This window comes from Sinohyriopsis cumingii, chromosome 16, assembly GCF_028554795.1.
Source record: "Sinohyriopsis cumingii isolate HCF-2022 chromosome 16, ASM2855479v2, whole genome shotgun sequence".
Taxonomy (NCBI): Eukaryota; Metazoa; Mollusca; class Bivalvia; order Unionida; family Unionidae; genus Sinohyriopsis; species Sinohyriopsis cumingii.
The window spans coordinates 38,551,084-38,569,681 of NC_142976.1; the positions used below are offsets into that span (position 1 = coordinate 38,551,084).

General features: G+C 35.5%; 1 protein-coding gene across 1 annotated transcript in view; it reads right to left on the reverse strand.

Moving 5' to 3' along the window:
- Nucleotides 1-17,796, reverse strand: part of LOC149780243 (peroxiredoxin-6-like) — a 35,970-nt gene extending 18,174 nt beyond the window's left edge. Inside the window, exons 1-3 of the mRNA XM_089937018.1 lie at nucleotides 17,587-17,796; nucleotides 11,013-11,169; nucleotides 8,550-8,690 (exon numbers count right to left, since the gene is read on the reverse strand). Of these exons, the coding sequence (XP_089793144.1) occupies nucleotides 8,550-8,690; nucleotides 11,013-11,169; nucleotides 17,587-17,669 (381 nt within the window). The 5' untranslated portion in view covers nucleotides 17,670-17,796. The remainder of the gene's footprint in view (nucleotides 1-8,549; nucleotides 8,691-11,012; nucleotides 11,170-17,586) is intronic.
- Between the last annotated feature and the right edge of the window lie 802 nt (nucleotides 17,797-18,598).

Here is an 18,598-nt window from a genome sequence, read left to right on the forward strand (position 1 = left end):
CAGTACTTGAAACCCCGAGTGATGCATCTATGCAAATGTGACTGCTATGTTAACTTAATGTTGATCGGTTGAAAGTACAGAAGTTTACATATTTTTGATTATCATAACCAATGAGAGAACTGTTTACTCAATATTTTGATACAAGTGTGAAAGCTGATAGGTTAAATTTAGACACACTGCACTTTATGAAACACGTGTAGCTGAGATAAACAAAGATGGATTCCAATTCAGATATGAGCAACTTTAAAGGGTTCAGTGTGAGCAATATCGAAGAGTTTAATGGATCATTCTTAAAAAATGGATTGGATATTGATATTAGTCCCATTTCAACACCAGATGCAAGTGATTTTTAATCGGATGCCAAGGCGGACATAGTCGTCCCGCCACATTGGAGCTATGAGCTCGCCGTGTTCGAGATCAATGATTTTGATTCTCACGTTGGTTCAACAATCAAGCTTGGGCTAAGCAATGAGAACGATTTTTTTCTCAAGTTTTTTCCTTAACCGATTTGGCCCCGATCCCATCTGTAGGAGTGATGAGGCTGTACCCTACTTCCAAGCTCTGCAGCATCAAGGTCATTTAAGATGCACCAACATGGGTGGTATTAAAAAAAAGCAGACAGATAGAGCTCTAAAATGATATCAAATAATCTGGAAGTTCTAGTTGCACTACAAAATACAGAGAGAAAAACCTCATTTTTTGGACCCGTTTTTTTCCACCCAAAATTCGCTCGAGATTGGAATGCGATTTTGTGTCAGGATTTTAGACCTTTTGGCCTCAGATCTAAGGCATACCGGTCTTAACTGCACACAAACAGGTGAACCTTTGCAAAAACTAGGATAAGGTGGGCATTTGGAATAAATTGCAGTCTCCATATGAAAATGATGGGTCCATTAAGCAAAAACAAAAAAAAAAAATCCAACTTTCACCCTTCTGCTCATGCGCAAGCAAAATAACCAATGGAAAATAATGTTTCTAATACAACTAGGCATTAGTCTCATGGAAAATCTGTTGAAAGCTGATGTATTATGATGTATTCAGAAATAGACCCCCAAATGTCTTTCCTATGCACATTTCAGGCAAAAACGACAAAAGCCTCTGGGGCCAAATGAGTCTGGTGGAAAAGCTTGGGAAAGAAACAAACGATTATGTCAAGAAAATGGGGGACCAAAAGATAATGACTGTTATTAGAGGTATCACTCTCAACTTTGTAATATAAAGTGGAAATATATTAATAACAGACACTATACAAGGTAAGCCCTTTTTATTTCACTGAAATCCAGAAAAATCTAATTAAATAAAGAATATAAATGTAACCATGTTTTCATCGTCAGCTTCTTTAGTCAGCCATGACGATGCTGTAGTATTCAGCCTAGCAACCAGCCACAGTAGTCTCACTCAGCAGTAGTGAAAATGGCAGTAGCTAAAGGATTAAACAACACCTATGTCAGGATAATTTCCAGCTACTGTGTTCTCTCATTTCTGGCCTGCCAGTAGCTTCTCGTGGGTCGGTGGTTCTTACCTGGGTTTTCCAGGGTTCTTCCTCCACCATTAATACTGGCTGCCATGTATAGCCTATCTTGTGCTGAAAAATGGCGTTAAACCCTAGAACAACAACAACAACAACAACAACTCTCATTTCTGCATCCCTGGGTAATGCCTCCTACCTAAAGTTTAGTTGAAACTGCTCAAGTGATTTTTGAGAAGTTGAAAATAAATGACAATGAATGCACATAGAAAATGAAGGGACACACCTTTAGCGCACCTTGCCATAAAAACCATCCATATTCCCCACTTTAAACCCTACTTCAGGGGTCATATTAAAATACTTAAAACAACTGTGCACATCTACAAACCACTCCCTAATCATATCCCAAAGTTCCAAGTTTATTATTTTTAATAGTGTAGGATGAGAATGTACTACATTAATTACAGACAGACAAACAAACAGACAGGCAGGATGACATAATTCCTAATGGCATTCTTTTTTGAAGTGGGGGGATAATAAACAATTATTTACCAATGCTCCAAATTACATGTAAAAGGAAGCGTTGTGTCTCAGTGATTTGAAAAATAATAGTTCTCAAAACTAACTTGTCAAATTCTCAAGTGTGCATCTGCAGATATACAAAGATTCATGGCTCATAACTTTAGTGGACAAATGTAAATACTATGTCTAGAAAAGGTTGACTGTCCAAGACAAAGGGTAGTCAGCTGAACAAATAATCCATGTACATTAGAAGTTTCATGAAGTACCAAAACCATTGAACAATATATACATGCAATCAATTATGGCTTGTGAATCAGTGAGATATCTGTTTACACTTGGCATGCCCAACTGGGTCCCCTGTTCATATAAACCTTGGCTCACCTATGTAAACTACACAGTTCTTTTATGGTCTGCATGTACAACAGCCCGATTATTGAGGTTGAAAAGGGCAAGAATGAGTACATGTACTGTATCCCATTTCCTTGCATGACTGATTTTATCTTCAATCTGAAGACTACCCAAAGCTTTCTGTATATAAACATCCTTACACAGTACTTTACATGTATATTTTCAAGAGCTAGGTCACTCTAGGGTCACACATTCCTTGTATAGTTTTCAAGATCAGGTGACAGTGTATTGATGCACACAGGTAATTTACCAGCTACACAAATCCATTTACAAAAGTAAATATATACACTGTGTTCTTTGAAGTGTGCACTGCAATACTTTTTCTAATAATCCTAGAACTCATTAATAACCCATGGCAATAACATGGTCTGTCTACAAGGTCTAAATACAATAATATTTACTGTTTACCAGCCTATTTCAATCCTTTTTTTTAACTATAACCATGTTAACTGCCTGTCCAAGGACAGAACATAAAACGTTTTAAAAAATATAAGAAAAGGAATGAGCAAGTTTAAAAGAAAGCTAGAACATAAAAATACAAAAAAGTTTTAAAAAAATGGGATGCCGTTGCTAGTTTCGAACTTGCAACCTTAGGTTTGGCAGCCATGACAAATAGAATGATAAATGTGAATGCAAATATGTAAGATTGTCCCATACTTTCCATTACACAAGTCTCACAAAGCTAAACTGAGACTCAAACCTAAGTGGACAGAGGTAAGATGTGATTGATGTGTAAGGGTGACTGCCTTAGGCCACTTCGTCACCTGGGTCTTGAGACAGAATGTAAAGTGACATGGTTGCAACTTCTGTCTTTGGTTAAGTAATAAAAGGAAAGGACTATACAACCATAATAACAGCCTTATGAAAGAAAAGGATAAAGTCAACAAAAAGTATATGCAACCATGGGAAATCTTCCAGGATTTACAACTTGTGCAGGCTTTCAATTGTGAAAACCAAGGTGACCTCAAACTTTACAAAATTCAGACACATACCTTTCCTTAATGTATTTGATAAGGACTCCATGACCTTCAGCCTGTACATTTTTACATTCACTATTATTTTAACTGTAATTTAGTGGCAATGTACTTGTTCCAATACTCTTCTATCTAATGACCCTTTAATTGGGGATAGGACACTTGTCCCTATAATCTACGTAATGACACTTAATTAGGGATCAGGTACTTGTTCCCATACTCTTCTATGCAATGACCCTTAACTGGGGGGGCAGGACACTTGTCCCTATACTCTAAGTAATAACCCTTAATTAGGATTGGGCCTTGTTCCCATACTCCTTCTATCTAATGACCCTTAATTAGAGGATAGGACACTTGTCACTATACTCTATGTCATGACCCTTAATTAGGATTGGGTCTTGTTCCCATGCTCTTCTATGTAATGACCCTTAATTGGGAGACGGGAAACTTGTCACTATACTCTATGTCATGACCTTTAATTAGGATTACCGTATACCGTATTTACTGCATATGTTGGGACACGATAAAATAATTATTTTTTTTCCTGTCCCAGACCTTATGGTGAAACATTTTTTTCACTTTGGTCATATGTCCCAAGACTTAAGAAACGAAATAAATTTGTATTGCATTTGTGCCCCCACCTCCACTGCACGTCGCAATAAAATGGATAAATAAAACGCTTAATTGATAATAAAAAGAAAGAAACTAACCTTATGTTGTTATCATTTATTCCTTTTTTCAACATGAGCATTAAAGAATAAAATATTTCCATGAAATCTGTATAAGTAGCGTAGGCTTCCATACTGTAGCGTACATTCACACCATACCTGTCAACTATCACACCAGGAAAAGAAAAAAATCCAGCTTTTGGTATTGCTCCACACATACCTCCCAATTTTATATCTTCCAAATTTTGCAATTAACTCCAGATTATTACATTATGTCTTTGATTTTCATTTCTTCTAAACAAGCAAAGTCCTACATGCTGTAATTCCATATGCTATAGCGCCATTCCAACGAAAGAAACTTACACGAGTGAACACCTGGCATTTTTATACCGTATATACTAATGTTAATTACCATCGTTAAATTAAAAGAAGAAATGAAAACACATACCACACAGCAAATGTGTCCTCAAAAAACTGGAAAACTTGGAAATTCTTTTCCATTTCACATAATAATAATAATAATAATAATAATAATGAGGAATTTGTATAGTGCCTAATCATTAGAAGCTCTAAGCGCTTTACAACATGACAGCAATCATATCCCCTGCCACGAGACATATTCAAACTGGCACATGATGTCCAATAAACGTAATTGTGTCCTTTCCAGCTTTTATTCACAAGAATCTGAATACTCCTTTTTAATCTTCTGTGCTGAATATTAACACTTTTCTATAAGCTTATTTTCCCTTTCGTCTTAAACATGCATCGCTTGCTGGATGCCATTTTTAAAAATTCTATAATCAACAGTTTGATCATGCAGATGCTTCACATGAACAAATAGGTGCAGTTTAAAGAGTCTGTGGTGCTGCTGTAAAGTTAGTCTGGTTCCCAGACTAATTTCACTAAGTCTAAGATGAAACCCGGATCCAAATAAAACACGGATGAACCAATTATCAGGATTTTTTGGCAATGATCATTTTTCCGTAATTTTTGCTTGTATGCCGTAAGTCAGAATTTTAAGGGTAATTTTTGTAAGACTTACAGCAAAATCATAAGAGTTGGAAGGTCTGCAGGTAGATCAATCAATATTTAGTGAAAAAAAGGCTATCTATTTGGGTTTTGAAAAGTTCACAGATATGCCTTACACCCAGTTCACAAAACTACGGTAACCGTGCTAATACATGTATTAAGGAATAAAAGGCAACTACACGTCAATGTACTGGTATAGTTGCCAGTCAAAATTCCTTCTTAACAGAAGCCAGTTTCAGGGTTTTAATGATTAACTGGCCTGTACTGCTGTTGCAAAATGAAAGACAAATTTGCCAACTACCACCACAGGAGATGCCGAAACATCAAGCTTTCCACTGTGTGGAAAGTTAAGATGTTTGTCCAGCCAAAACACAAAACTAAAAATTTATAGATGTTGATCTTAGTTGATCTATGTGAGAATTTTAGCCTTTATTATTACCACTCTTCATGAACATGTCAATTATGATGGTCATATGTCTTGTACAATTAAACGTGTGTACCTTTTTAAAAATAATACCTCAATTTGTAGAATCGCTTATATCACTGAAAATGAATAACTCGTGAGTGCATGATTCAACATAAATGAAACAGCTATTAAGTACCTGAGGAATTGTTATCTGGAAGAATGCAATTTGGTCGAATCAATAAATATAGCAAAACCTGCATCTAGTATGTTTGGAAATAAATAAGGATTTAAGTGATGCTGTGCACGCTTTGCACTGTGTAAGTACTGTACATTATAGTTCAGCCTGGTCTCCTGGGTAAACTCAACCAGCCAACGAATTATGAAGTCAGTATTTACCTTTATTTAATTTAGTGTTGGAGAAATCAGAAAATATGCACATGCAAAATAATAACAAAATCAATCATAGTACTTTATAACAGTTTAATTATTGTTGGGTCATCGAAAGTTACTTTGTTTACATGCATATGTCTTAGGACACAGGAAAAAAGATTTATTTGTGTCCCAAGATTAACAGACATTACTGTAGTCAACAAAAACACCTATAAATTTTCAAATTTAGACATTGGCCCATGGATAAGCTGACCCACCCTTCTTCCAGGCCCTTATTTTTTCCTAAATTATTTGGCTTATACGCGAGTATATACGGTAGGTCTTGTTACCATACTCTTCTATCTAATGACCCTTAATTGGGGATAGGATACTTGTCCCTATACTCTATGTAATGACCCTTAAGTAGGGATTGCAGACCTGCCAATCCTGCCAAGTATGTCTCAGTAAGGCAGTTGATTTTTTTCAACAAGTTTTACCAGTTTTCAGTAATGTGTAACAAAATACAATAAACTGTTATTGTAAAGCTGGAAAACATAATTAAAAGTTTGGTATTCGGAACGTGCAGCGACAATAAACATTATGTTCAACTGAAAAGTTTGTAAAGTATGCATAGACTTTATTTACCACTAGTACAGTTGCATACATTTTAGTCATAAACCCTAAGGAGCTCAAGGGCTTGTTGCTATCTCTCAACTTGATGTAATTCTTGAAAATTCTTATTTCCATTTCACATGATGATGGCAATCGTATTTCCTGCCATGAGTCATACTCAAATTGGCATGTGATGTCCAATAAACATAATTGTGTCCCTTCCAGCTTTTATTCACAAGAATCTGAATATTCCTTTTTTTTTCTGTGTTAATTAACACTTTTCAAGAGGCTTATTTCCCATTTTGTCTTAACCATGCATTGCTTGCTCGATGCCATTTTAAAAAAATTCTACGATCAACTGTTCTATCATATAGATGCTTCGCATGAACAAATATGTGCAGTTAAAAGTGTCTGATGTGCTACTGTAAAGTCAGTCTGGTTCCCTGACCAATTTCACTACTTCTAATATGAAACCCAGATCCAAATCAAACATGGATGAACAAATTTTCCAGATTTTTCGGCAATTTTAATTTTTCGTAGTTTTTGCTTGTATGCCTAAGTCCGTAATTTAAGGGTACATTCTGTAAGACTTATGGCAAAATCGTAAGAGTTGGCAGGTCTGGGATTGGGCACTTGTTTCCATCCTCTTCTATGTAATGATCCTTACTTTGCTATAGGGCACTTGTTCCCATTCTCTTCTATGTGATGACCCTTACACTATATAGCCAGTACTGTGCTGACATATTGTAAAACTACCCAGCCTACCTACCCACCCACCCACCTATAGTGACTGCACATAAAAAGTATACAACAATAAACATTCTTTACTATATGCAATTCGTAATATAATGAACTGATAAAAACTAGAGATTAGTGATGCTTCTGTACTTTTTTTGTTCTGAAAATCTGCTTGACAAGCTATTATCACTGTCCACCCTTTCAAGTAAGAGTCTATTGTGTCAAGTAAGACTCATATTAAGCTGACAGCCAGCAGTACACATTTTTTCATGCATTAATAATTACCTGATTACCCACTACCCAACTCAAATAAGTTAGCTCCTCCATCCACTACATGAGGACTGAATGTACTGTACCTCAAAGGTGCACTATACTCTGAGCTTGACAGCTAATTGGATATGTGTAATATGGATGGTACTAATTAGTCTTTGCAGTACAAATATCCAGCTAATTGGATATGTGTAATACGGATGGTACTAATTAGTCTTTGCAGTACAAATATCCAGCTAATTGGATATGTGTAATATGGATGGTACTAATTAGTCTTTGCAGTACAAATATGCAGCTAATTGGATATGTGTAATATGGATGGTACTAATTAGCCTTTACAGTACAAATATCCAGCTAATTGGATATGTGTAATATGGATGGTACTAATTAGTCTTTGCAGTAAAAATATGCAGCTAACTGGATATGTGTAATATGGACGGTACTAATTAGTCTTTGCAGTAGAAATATCCAGCTAATACTGAATATTAATGGGAAATGAACTGTAAACAGTTAACCTGGATATGATCGATTGCCATTTATAAATATTTTTCATGCCAAAAAACAATTATTTAATCTGAACAATCCAGTCCTTATTTTACACATCTCTCCATTTGCTACTAAGGACACCAAATTATTCCAAAGAGGCAGAATATAGTAACTGGATTATTCTTCTTTGATACCTGACAGTTCAAATATGATGAAAGAATCAAAGATTTCAGACGATATTTTTTGTTTCAATCTGCATTTTTTATTTGCATTTCTTTAAATATTTATTTGCCTGGTAGGCATGTGAACTAATAAATTTTGCTGGCCCATGTAAAAAAAACCACTGGACTTGGGCTTCAGACTGGTGCTTATTTATCCTTCTCTACTAGGTCTAGCATCACAGTTAGGACATCATGACAGACAAAACTGTTAACAGATAGGCCAACAGACAAAGCCCCCAGATCTTTCCACTCTCCATCTGAGAAAGACCTAAATGGCCTATCTCTTCTGTGTCTTGTCCCCAGCCTAGCATGCAGATGGATAAAAAAGCCAGCCATAACATAATATGTAATTAATATAACAAAGTTATGAATGCTTACTGCTCTGCAGGTGAGGGCTAGCCCTTCTTTATCTTTCTCTTCTGGGTCCAGCATCCCAAATTTAACAGCCAGATCCCTTTTAGGGTCAGCAATAATGGGGTATGGCAAGTCCCCTTTCTGCCCAGCATAATCTTGCACATCCTGCATAAGAAAGGTTTTGTGTTCATTCAAAATCATCGATGATTGTGTTCCATATACGGTACATAACAGCACTGTCTGTGTAAATCTTAAATCCTCCAGGTCAGATTTATATAGCTACTTGTGCAAGGGCCAGACTGATTGTTTTTAATTATACATCAAAACTCATCATGGCAAGTTACCATTTTTATGAAGCAAGCAATTAACTAGAAACTTCTTGCTCTCAACCTGTGCATTAAAAAAAGAAATTGCAGAGCAGGACAGTGCTGGATGATAACAGAGTTCATTAAAACTAATCATACCATTGAGGAAGATTTGCAGTGACCCAGCTAAACATAAATGAGTGGGCATTACCCCACTTTGCCTTCAGTGACATCCCCTCTGTCCTCAGCATCGTCCTAGTAATGATGCCACCACCCACTTCACCCATTCTGCCCTCCAAAAGCGAACCAAATCTCCAGATCCTAAATACCTTCTTAAATCTGTTTTCTATTTCTTATAGTAATTTTTCTGTTTATTTAATTTATGTTAAACTTGTGAATGTGCCTCTATCTGTTTAAACATGTACTTCTAAAAAGATTAAATTATTTAATTCATTATTGATGTAAACTCTTTATCACAAAAGAAAATCTTCTTTCTTACAAAATGTGCAATTCAGTAAAAGTGCCCCTTTTTTAAAGTGCCCCTTGTTACCTCTTCTTTATAAGAAATTCATATCTGTAGCACTGGGACTTGTTCTTCTAGTTACCTTGTGAAAATAACGGAAGTGAAACTTCCTGATACATCACCTGGGCATTGAAGGAGTTCTACAACTGTATTGTTTTGAAATGCAACTGGACATTATTCATATGACATTTACAAGTAATAATGACCTTGTCAGTCCTCTGAAATAACTTCTTTACTGAAGCTGCAATAAAATCAGAATTAACAGCAACAACAAAGAGCTCAAACTAGCCAGCAAATAAGTGAGTAGAATCACCCTTTTGGTTGAGAAGTGACCTTTTGTTGTGCTTGAACAAATTCCACTTGATTGACTGATCTGGAGACATGCCCCAACAGAACAGAACTTGGGAGTTGTTGAGGACCCCCAGAGTACTAATTTAGTTGCCATAGTAAACCTATGCAAACACCATAATATCAACAGTTCAATAACTTTAAATTTCGTGTGATCAAGCATATATAAAAGGTATATGTACTATATAAACTGTACCTCTAGACATGGTTTAAAACAGGGGTTGGCAACCTATTTTACATAGTGTGCCACTTTTTTCCAGATTAATTACAAAATGAACAAGCATGTGCCTGCCACCAGCAAGAGAGTAACACTGAAAATCAAGATTTTTGGCTGACCTTTGCATGCCACACAAAAGCTCCTGATGTGCCACCTTGTGGCATGCATGCTGTAGGTTGCCGACCCCCTGATACAAAAAGTATATGTACAATATAAACTGTACCCCTTTGACATGGATGTGATTTTGCCTGCTTTACATGCAAGTTAATCTGCTTAATCTGCTGAATAGAATACTTCCCTCCCATTGGTCAAGTAAAATAGAGGTTATCAGTAAGCATAGCACATCATTTTCAGGCAACCAATGAGAATACAGTATTCCATTCAGCATGTCGCACTTGCAGATTATTAAACAGACACAATCATGGCCATGTCCAGCAGTAACATTGGAAAATGGACCACTATTATTTAAATCCTATTCTATCCACTGACAAATTATCACTATTATTTAATTCCTATCACACATGTATATATCCATTGACAAATTATCACCATTATTTAAATCCTATTCTATCTATTGACAAATTATCACCATTATTTAAATCCTATTCTATTTATTGACAAATTATCACCATTATTTAAATCCTATTCTATCCATTTACAAATTATCACCATTATTTAAATCCTATTCTATCCATTGACAAACTATCACTATTATTTAAATCCTATTACACATGTATATATCCATTGACAAATTATCACCATTATTTAAATCCTATTCTATTTATTGACAAATTATCACCATTATTTAAATCCTATTCTATCCAATGACTAATTATCAGTGCAATATAATTTGCTTTGGCTTAAGCAGAGTATTTATCTGAATAACTCTGAAGTCACTAATTGGTCATTTTCTTTTATTATTCTAATTACAGATGTATATTGTGAGAGACAGGATTAACAGCTCGCAATCAATGTCATGACTGGTTACCCAAGCCTACTGAAGATGGTACAGTGGGGCCTGGGTAGCAGTCTATTAGCCAAAGTTATGGATTCCTCCACATGGTGATTGGATGAAGATTAAACATTACATATACCTTAGACCACCCTATGTGACTTTCCACATCGTTGCAGGACAAAGCAATGACCTTGACATTCCTCTTCTCAAATTCTGGAAGCAGAGATGACACACGAGCCAACTCTGTGGTACAAACTGGTGTGTAATCTGCCGGATGGGAGAACAGGATGGCCCATCTATTTGTAATTTTAAAAACAAATTTTTTCAATACATGATTAACATAATATTAAATGACACTTGTTTTTGATTCAGCAGAAAATACAGAAACGAAAGAAATCTTAATGGAATATGTGCAATAAAAACTTGAGAAATGACATTGCACCAAGGTCTATTCTGTAACAGAAAATTGGGGGTGAGGGTGAGACCTTCCCTACACCCACATTAGAAAAAAATTATCTGAATAAAGGATGCACTAAGAAATAATGGTAAGCCTTGAACATATAATGCACGATTTTCATGAATTTTGGTCAATTTTCAACAAGTCTTTTTACAAATTAATGTGTTCTAGAATTTGACCCTGCACTGCATCCCCAGTCCTCCAATTTCAAAATCGCCAAACAAAGATAATAAATAGCACCTAATGGATAAGTAGTTTTAAAAAAGGAACATCCATTGTGCTTGGACAGTTTTAATGCCTTCACTTTGCTGTCTGCATTGCACCATCACAATTTCCTTCATTCTGGATTTATAGATATATTTCTGGATGCAATGAATTATACATTTTACAACACTTTACCAATACATGAATGAATATTTCACAGAAAGGCCAAATGTATGCATAGAGTGTCTAGAAAAGCCATTACTGTCTATCTAAGTATTATCTTTCACCAAAGAGACTGGTAATATTCCAAACTTAAGGTCTGTTAGAAGCAAAAATTAAAAAATTACATTATCCCAAAGCTAAAAGGAATTATTTAATATACTGGTCTACTGGTATGGAACAACATTCCCAGAGACATAAAGCAGGCTATGAGCAATGTCTTAAATGAATGAAATTTTAAGACAGTCTAAGACTCTAAAATGTAAATCTTAAGATAGTCTATGACTCTAAACATTTCAGTAATATCAATACCTCCAGCTTTTCTCTGCTTGTATATCTTTTAAGTTTTTCACTAATGAATCTTTCACTACAGTATGATATTTTATAGATGTCTATGTGCTACTGACCCTAGTGCATATGTTCTGGAAATTAAACTTTGATTTCCTGAATAATGGACTTCATCAGTGTCAAGCCAAACTGTTTTCACATTGTGCAGTGTATACCGTACCTAAGAGAAGGCCTCAAGGTAGATTAATTCCTGTAACTGAGCTGCCTTTTCTCAAATAAAGTTATTATGATTATTATTATTAAATGTATTATTATTATTATTATTATATTTATTTTTAAATTTGTAAATTCTATGGGGTCTTATTTCTGACAGGTCATCACTAGTGTTCAAAATGTTGACTCGGGTTCATAATGGCAAACACCAACTGATAGCTTTCAAGATAACAGGCTAGCTAACACATGACATCATCTCAGACAGGCTGATACACAAGCATATTTCAAGCAGAAATGGGGATATCTCAGACTTACTGGAGTGGTTTTAAGAAAGGAAGAAAGTGTGGTTACTAAACACAGTCTAGTTTACAGACAATACTTCTTCACGATAGGAGCCACAGAATACAACGCCTTAAAACGAAACCACCTTACAATGAAGTACAATGTAATTTCACTACTACATAATGAAGTGTGGTCCATGATTCTACCTGCATTATAACAGGAATGGTGTTATAATAAAGGACCTTATAGTGAGGAGGGGTTGAAAAATTATGAAAATCCATGGTTGTCCCTGGGCAGCCAGTACTTGTGTCATACATCATACAGCATTTTGTAACTCTGTCCTACTAAAGGAAAGTGTCACACATGTGGACATACATATATAATCTGGAGCTATAAACAATAATCAAACACTTTCCTTTTCTTGACTGTGTTTTATAGCCCAATAAATCAGCCCCTAAACCTGTGTACATGCCAACTTTCCACTTGTGATTTTTGTTTAGTCATTTCCCTACAAACAGCATGCAACAGCAAACTGTAACTGGTCAGATTCTCTAATACTTGTCATATTCCTTTATCTAACATTTGTAGAAATAATTATCACATGCTCTATAGCGATTTCATCCAATAACCAATGGGAAAAGTGCACTACAAGATCATTCAATGTGTCAAGTCAAAGACAAAATATAAATTATCACACCACATGCCCCAGAGCAAACTTTTTGTATCACCACATCCACCCACCTATTGTCACTTTAACTTTTTTTTTTCCTGGTTGGGCTGGCCCCCAAGATGGCCCGGCCTCACTGCATGGCTGTACTTGGTATCACTGTAGTTATACCACTGATTGATACCACAGTTGGTGTGTTAATGAAAAATCGACATTTTCTAGTCTTGTTTCTTTAAGGGTCCTCCACAAGGGGCTGTCAGGTGATTACTTAGCCAAATAATGATTAGTTGATGTGTGGATTTGTGTTCTGTTTGGTGTTATACAGCACAGCAACACAAGTAGGCTATTTAGTACCAAGGTAATTGGAGTAAAGTGCCCTGCCTAAGGAAACAGAGTAGCTGACCAAGGATAGTCAAATGGTAAGATCTGAACCCGCACCCTTTTGGTTGCATGTCTTGCATGCTAACCATGGAGCTGTGGATTAGTGTTGCTTCTTGCCAACAGAAATCACCCAACACTCAACGACAGACCTGTATTTAAATCATTTGGGGAAAAGGCAACCAGGGGAAACTGAAGAATGATAAATGAATGCTAAAAATCAGGATAATTCATCTTCATGTTGCTTAATTTATTTGCTAATTGACTACACACTCTTAATTGTTTTCCCTTTGATCCGATATCTTATTCAAACAGAGAAAAGTATGTTGTGTACAGTACAGATACCACACTCTATTGTTCATCGTTCACATTATGCAAAGAAATCGCACACTATTGCTCATCGTTCACATTATGCAAGAAATCACACTCATTTCTTAATTAGGCAGTCAGGTTTTGATATATAAGCTTTATAAGATATTTATATTATCACACACATTTAGCAAGAATGATCAATATCTATGGCATTTGTTCAAGTGAATAAAAAACTTTGGCATGTACTAATTACTGTTGATCTCTGTCAATACAAATGGTACGTAAAATCATTCATGTGCAAAAATGATTTTTATAACTTTAGATACACTTAAATATGACCATGTTAAAATTCACTGAACTGCATCCGTTGATATCATTCATGATGCAAAGCTGAATGAACAATAATGAGATGGTTAGAATTATGAGTAATACATTTGGTCCCTGATGATATTGCCCCTCCCAGTTTTGACGCTACCCTATTTTTTCTTTAAATCCTAAAATTATCAGATATTAATAGAAGCAAAGATGAAAAAACTACATTCACTAGTTCTTTTTTTCCAGTCATCAAGTCCTGATAAAATTTCTTAACAATTATTCTAACACGACAAAAATCATCTTTCTGCCATAATACTCAGTACGTGACAGCAATATGAATTACAGTGGATAACTGCATCAATAACACTGTTTAGAACTGTATGGAACTGTAAAGTTTTATGTGGAACAGTTGTATCTTATGTCTGGAGGTGGTTCATTTTTATTATAATTTGTGCACATTTACAACACAAGCCTTTGGGATATATTTCATAATTAAATCGGCATCCTCAAGATTTTTGTCATATTTGTATCAAAGTATTGTGATTTTTTAATGCATTTTAATAAGCAACCTAATTTAAACAGTACATTTTCAATCATCCTTTAAGAGAATTATGATACATGTACTGAAGTTATTTCAACTTTCATTTTTGTAATTTTTTAGACCATGGTAAGAATGATAATAAATTGAAAATAAAACCTGTAACTCGATGTTTTTTGTTCATGATTATTGTTATGTATATTTAATTTGCATTGCATGTTAGCTAGTTTGTTTAGTTTGGGAATTTTTTCTCCATTATATATTGTGGTAAGTAACATCATATCTAGTAGCTGACCTCTGTCCCAGATCTGAGTGAGGATCATTATCTTAAGCCAACTAATGTACATTGTATTTTTTTATGTCTAGACAACGGGATGATCATCACATGCTGTATTGTGATTTTGGTTATGGACATTCTAGTTATAACTATAACTTCTTAGAACAATGTCTTTTTGACCCTCGTCAGGGGTCTCTTTTTCAGTCAAAGTTTAAAAACTAGATCTTGTTCATCTGAAAATTAGTTATTCACACTTTAAGAGCTTAGCAGAATCAACTGTATTATTGTCGTGACCAGGAATTCATTTGGTATGGAATTTATTCAAATTATTTACTCACTGGAAATACAAAGTGCTCTTTAAAACATTCTTGGAAACAGACATGAAATTGTAATTCTTGGTTTATTTGGGATTTAATTCACAATATTGTTAATTCCTATATTTAGATTTTCACTTTATATTCTAGAGAAATAAATTATTTGTCAAATTTTACAAAGCTTGTTGGTTCTCACTCATTTCTGTGTGTGTGCCACAGACATGCAACATCATGTCCCACCCAGTCATAACACTAATTTCTTAATGCTTAATGCCAAGTGAGGCAGTTGCTGGTACCATTTGTAAAAGTCTTTGGTATGACTCTGTTAGGGTTTTAACCTGCAACCTCCTGCATCTGAGCCATATGCTCTAACCACTTAGGCCACAGGAGCAGTCAACTTTTTTCTACTACTTATTTTAAGACCATTGAGTAATATTATTTAGACTTCTATAGCAATGAGTTAGGAAGGTTGCATGACCATTTTAAAGTTCTCTAAACAGTACATTCAAGGACTTGTGTCTTCTGCACAACCACACTGACAATTAATTTTTTTAATATGTCATAAGCTACATATAATATTCCCTGATTACATGTAAACAAGCCTGTTTTATCATTTCTGATTCTCTAGCTTTAAGGACAGAATCTTTCCCAAGCCAAATTGTGATAAATTTACGAAAAGATTCAGGAATGCTAAATTAAGTTTCTTAATGTCATTTTCAATAAGCAGCATTTTCTATATGTTATTGATGTTGCTCTGCAGTATAATCTTTTTTTACCAATGCATATGTACAATGTGTCCCATCACCCCTCATGGACAGGCAACGGATTCAGAAAGGGTTCATCTTGTTATCAGCTTTTGGTTCACTTGAGGATATACTATTGTATTCTAAGGGAACGATTTTATTCCAAGGGTACAATTAATGAGCAGAGGCATCAAATGAAGGTAACATTATTTAATGGCAGAAAAGATGCAAATCAAGCGATTTACATGAAATGTTTGTGAAATTATAGCACAACTAACATTATGAAATGCAATATATTATAATCTAAATGTGTTGCTAGCATAAGCTGAATCTGTTAGTAGAACACAGATTTGTTCATAAGCTTGTTCACATACGTTATGACTAACAGGAAGCAGCAAGGAATTACAAATACTTTTCTAACTGAAAGTACTTTTAAATACAGATGTACAGAGCTGAAGCATGCAAGTGAATGAGAATGCAATGTGTCAAGCAACTAACTAGCAATAAAAACAAAAATACTCGTGTGTATCTTGTTATTTCTTATATGCAGGGTTAATATGGTTAGTACTGAGTCATGCAAGCTATTGGTGTTCAATATGTTCTCATTTATTCTTTATTCATTCATAAGGGGGGGGGGGATAGCAGAAAAAGAAGAACCTAATCTGGGTTCAAAGTTTACTATTGTTGGTGCACCATAGTCACTGATGCTCAATGTTTCTATGGTTTGGGTGCAGATGCACCCAAAGCCTGTGGTTCTGGTTCACAGCTTCCTATTTGGGTGCAAGAGTGCACCAAGCATGTCTGGTTCACTGCCTCTATGATTTATTACCCATCTTGGTGCAAAGGTTTGCTCACAAGCAGAAGAAACATTTCTATAAAGTTTGATAAATATAAATATAACCTCCATATTTTAATGTGTTTTTTCTTCTTTCTTTTAATAAAATTGACTGCACAACCTTTATTTCTTAAATCTAATATTGAATACAAACATCCAGTATATCTTCCATATATTAAACAGTTCACCAATTTTATTTCCTTATAAAAACTATTTCGATCAATGAGTATACAGTCTAATATAGAAAACAAAAATTAATACGGAGTACAAAAATTATTGCACATGTGCAGGACTTCAAAGTTCGTTCCAGTGATTCTATCTACCCGCATGACTGGGTAAGGTATATTAAGGTTGAAGGTTTACATTGTAGGATTACTGACACAGTGGATTATTGTGTCCTCTTACGGCAGATTACTAATTATGGAAGCAAAGAAGATCCTAGAAGAGACTTAGTAATAATATTAGAACGCCGGCCTCCCTTGTCAGTCAAGGATACGTTAGCGTAGGCTACGTGAATACTGCACGTGGCGCGTGAACACAACGATAGAGGCCTAGTGTCTCCTAGTACCGGCAATGTGATCTGGCCAGGCACAGTAAACATGAACAGGAAAAAAATGTATAAGAAATGAATGGCAATCGAAAAACGAGCTGCATTTTAAGTGAATACTTACGACTCTCCAATCCAGTCGTGGAAAGTTATCTTGCCTTTGCTTGTTTCTGCAGTAAAATTGGGGAATTCGTCTCCTAGATTCATCTTGCCGAGTTACTTACTGTGCAGCCTACAGCCTGGTTCCCGGATTCGTCTGCTCCCTACGTTGCACTCCGCTGCTAGAAATCATGTTAGGTGGCAGCACAGGGGTTATTTATGAAGAAACTTAGGAGTATCCGACAATGAATCAAGGGGTGGGTGGGGGTCTAACCTGTAACGATAAGTTACACACACACACACACACACACACACCATCCCTTTATTCACTGACGGATACTCTTAAGTGTCTTTATAACGAACCCTTATGGGTGGCAGGGGACAGTTTCGTAAATTGGCCCTGGCAAATTTTCTTTAACTTAAGGCTATCGTGTGTCTTTTTGAGCTATTATTGTGTAATAATTAAATATATGAATATATTTTTGAATTTGGTCTTTCCGGCTTGTGTTGTTCTAGAAAATGACGTGAGGCATATTCACCTCATATAGCCACTGCACGGCATGTAGCCAGTGAAATACCAATAGTAAGCTAGGAAGCAGAGCTAGCCACGTATAGCAGTTTACACTTCGGTTCAAGGCAAGTAGAAATCTCAAAAACTGCCAGGGTGAAAACTATTGCATCAAGCTATTAAGAACACAATTTTTTTTTCTCTCAAAATTACCACCTAGGAAAAGGGCTTGTGCTTGCTCTGTGATCATCAGGTGTTCTCAAAAATGGCATATGGACATGAAAAATACCTGTATAATTTTTGGGGTGGGGTGAACAAACTTTTTACTCTATGAATTCCGACTGACTTGTCAGGTCAAGTGAATGAATTTTTATATCATTTAGTTTCGGAGGTGCGTAGATTGACAAGTAGTCAAGCTCTTCATTTTCGGAGGCAAGTAAATTTTGCGTGCAGACGGCAATCCCATAATGCCAAGATTGAAGTGATCGGTTTTGAGAAAATACCGGATTTTTGTTTGTTGAGAGGCTGG